The sequence below is a fragment of the Siniperca chuatsi genome, linkage group LG11, assembly GCF_020085105.1.
Source record: "Siniperca chuatsi isolate FFG_IHB_CAS linkage group LG11, ASM2008510v1, whole genome shotgun sequence".
NCBI classification, from domain to species: Eukaryota; Metazoa; Chordata; class Actinopteri; order Centrarchiformes; family Sinipercidae; genus Siniperca; species Siniperca chuatsi.
This window is the reverse complement of record NC_058052.1, coordinates 9,298,962-9,302,538: the sequence shown is the minus strand read 5'-3', so window position 1 is coordinate 9,302,538 and position 3,577 is coordinate 9,298,962. Positions and strand designations below refer to the sequence as shown.

The 3,577-nt window shown below is 43.9% G+C and overlaps 1 protein-coding gene across 1 annotated transcript in view; it reads left to right on the top strand.

The window, feature by feature from the left end:
- ptk7b (protein tyrosine kinase 7b) overlaps window positions 1-3,577 on the top strand; it is a 71,575-nt gene that overhangs the window by 173 nt on the left and 67,825 nt on the right. The window contains exons 2-3 of the mRNA XM_044214439.1: window positions 137-152; window positions 259-424. Of these exons, the coding sequence (XP_044070374.1) occupies window positions 137-152; window positions 259-424 (182 nt within the window). The remainder of the gene's footprint in view (window positions 1-136; window positions 153-258; window positions 425-3,577) is intronic.

Sequence of the window (3,577 nt, the reverse complement as noted above, 5' to 3'; positions counted from 1 at the left end):
GTAAGCCGCCTGGAAGTTTAAACTTTGCTTCAAACTTTCGGCGGGGCTTCTCAGTCTGAACCCGTTAAGTCGTTTGTCTGGCTGGCCTGTAAACCGAAGCGTCCGTCCCCACATGTGTCTGCCTTGTTCCTGCTAGGTTCCAAAACAACCAGGTGAGCGGGCCGTCTGACTTCCCCGGGGACCTGCGCAGGTAACGGGGTTAGTTTTACCTGTACGCACACGTTGACGCTCCCCTTTCGCCATACGGCTCTCCCGTAGCCACCGAAGAACAGCACCGGGCAGCCGTCGAGCACCAGGACGGTCATGGATCTACCAGAAGCGAGCGAGACCCGGCGGAGGGAGGGCAGGAGAAACCCCGCGGTGACCAACAGGAGAAAATCACCGGTGGATACGATGTACGCTGTCGGTATTATCTGCCTCCAAGGTTGGTCATTACTGTACATTGCATACACACAATACACCTAAATTTCTATTTATTTCTATTCATTTCGATGCTGTAAAACAAGAAAAAATGTTCAAATTACAGAAAGTCATTGATGCGGACCCCGACTTTGACCTCCATGCTTTTCTAAAGGATTTGCTGTCGCTGGTTCAAGTTAGTTCATTGGGCTAACTGCCTGCATTGTGAGAGAAACAACAGACATACTACTGAGAGGGAAAGACGTGGTTACAACTGCTTTTCTCATTCAATGCTTCATAGCAACGCTTTCTATTAAGTTAAAATGTAAAGAGTTTGAACTACATTTTGTTTGGGGGGTCAATGGAGGAAGGGGGCACCCCTCCCCCTCCCCTACTGGCCCCAGTATGGGGGGAAAAATAACAACAGCAGATCTGTAAATGAATCCAGCTTCTTCCTTCGAAATGGCTAGAATGAGAAGAATATCAGTGCTCTCAAGTGGAAAGATTTTGACTTTGACTCTCTTTATTGTTGCTCTGTTTTACACAATTCAACAACATGTCTGTTTGCATATTACTCTAATTATACAGTAATTACATTTCTCATCTGGAGCAGGGGAATGGGAGGATGATGGTAGGTTATGAAGGCAGCCCTGCCATGTCATTGTGTATTCCCAGGAGTATACTTCCATCCTCACACAACACATTGGATACGCCATTTCTGATTATCATATTCATAACTCCGTTTGCATGTTTGAACTGCCTCTCTGAGCCCCAGCTCGGCATGCCTTTATGGGTGCCATTCATATGCACGGGTGGAGAGCAGTGCTCTGCCTGACTCTCATCCAAAAGAGATGAGCTAGAAAAAGAAAAATTAACATGACGCAACGCCCTCCCACATTGTCGAAGCCTTTTAAAGTTCATAACCTCAGCTGCATAGTGAGAAGAAGGCCACATAAAGATCCTTCTCAGTTTGTGCAAGGAATGCTCTTATCCTGCCAAGGATCAGGCTCATTAACTCACCGCTCATCATGTCAAAACTGAGTCCGTTTTATCTGATCTCCACATGTAGACTGAAACGTAGACGAGCGCCGATTGTGTTTTCCCTGCGCCTTCAACACAGCCGCGATAGTCAGAGTGAAAAATTCCTTTAAGTTGAAGTGTCTGTCGCCCCCCTCCAGTCTCCCCATGGTGCCCACTTTGGGATGAATGTGTCCTCTGTGTGCAGGCAGCAGGGGAGACTGAGGCTGCTATGGGTTTGTGTTTTTAAGATTCATGAATAGAGCCAAGCCAGGTACTGTCATGACAGCCTCGCGCTTGAGCCCGCTTTAGAAATATCCTGTTTTAAAAAGGGCTTTCTGCATGTGTTAAAGCACTGCAAAGGCCAGAAATGGCGGCGATTGAGACGATGTTTTTCTAGTGGCTTTATTTCCACATGAATCTGTCTACACCAAACACGGCATGTTTCTGGAGGGTTGTCTGATCTGCAGGATCCAGTCACTGTGCTCAAATATTTGCCCAGCTCTTGAAAAAAATTTTTAGTTTACAGTTATCGCTCTGTTTTGCCATTCCACTCTTTGCTTTTCTGTATCTTGATCTGGTTTCTATTTGTGGCTGACCAGCGCCATGCCTCTGATGCAGCTCTCAGAGTAGATGAAAGCCACTTATGGAGTTAATGTCCATAATGTTAATGCAGCGTCTCACCTCCTATCCGCCTACCTACTTATCTTTTACCCTTCCTCCTCGTCTTGTGGTGTGTTTTTCATTCCCCGTTCTCATTCCTGAAGTATTTATGTGAAGAAATGACTGGGCATATTGCCGAGGAGCTGAGATAGATGCGAAATGTTTAAGGAACAACCTCACACACTCGTCTCTTCTCAGACCCTCCTCTTTGATCTCCCTCCGTCATGGTGCAGCTGGAGAAGATCTGCATTTCAGGTCTCCTGGCGCATTAATAATTTGGATGACTGGAAAAAAATAATATATTCACCTCGTGGTGATTTAGAGGTGTGCAATCAAATTTCTTGATGGAATTCACTTGTAACTCCAGACTTCTTCTCTCCGGCATCCATAACCCGCTGTAAAACAAGACACTGTAGCTAAACTGCAGGAGTAGCAAACAACAGTGTATATTATTGGGTTTGTAATGGATTTGTTGTTCGGTCACCTAATGGATGGTGCTTTGCCCAGAAGTATTAGGGATACAGGAAGTCAGTATTATGCAGAAGGTCTCCTGTATTCAGGAATTGACCAGTGTTTTACTCAGTGGTTCCACTGCTTCTGTTCGAAGGTCCATAGAGCTAAACTGTGGCATTTGTACAGTTTCAGCTCTGGGTCTGCAGAGCGGCTCTGAGCAGATCCCATGTGGGCTTTTTGAGGGGCTGTTTTGTTGGCGTGCCCACCTGCTGCTGCTCTATTTTAAAACCATACACTTGGCCCTTATTAAGCCCACTCTGCCCGTAGGCTGTTCGGCTGCACACTGGTCCTGATTCTCTGAATACTCAGATTCAGAGGGGATGAAAGGATGACGTCTAACTAAACACAGGGATATATTGTGAGTGGAATTTGTCTGTTTACTCTCAGGTACATAAAGCGGTTTACAATCCTGTGGTGGACAGCAGTCGTCAAAATTGGAATTTATTCAAACACATTTGAATGGATTACAATACAGAGCTCAGCATGAAATTGGTATCTTTCGTGCACAGCTGTTGATGCAGTAAACCGCTGTAACCATATTCATACATCATATAGTTTTATTATATTACAAGGCAGGAAGATTGATTATTTATTTCTTACAACATATTTTTGATCTGGGCCCTGTTGTCCTGTTTTTTTCCACCACACCAATTGATTCTGAGATCTTGTTGGTTATTTCACTACAGTGCTACGGGGGTAGAATATTATTATATGAACTTCTGTGCAATCCATTCCAAAATCTAATGCAATCTACTACAACAGCCCTGCCCTGCTTTATCTTTTATCCAGCTCTGTTAAGCTAATATATAATTTTTGTAAGGCAGTAATTTGTGTCTTTAATATTTGTAATATTTTTAATAGTTTGTGTAAGTGCTGGGCGATAATCTAATATTACCCGCTATCAGATTTTACTTGTATCGTGATTTTATTTATTTATTTTTACACATGACACAAACACATATTTTTTAAAAAGATTTTTTGAGTG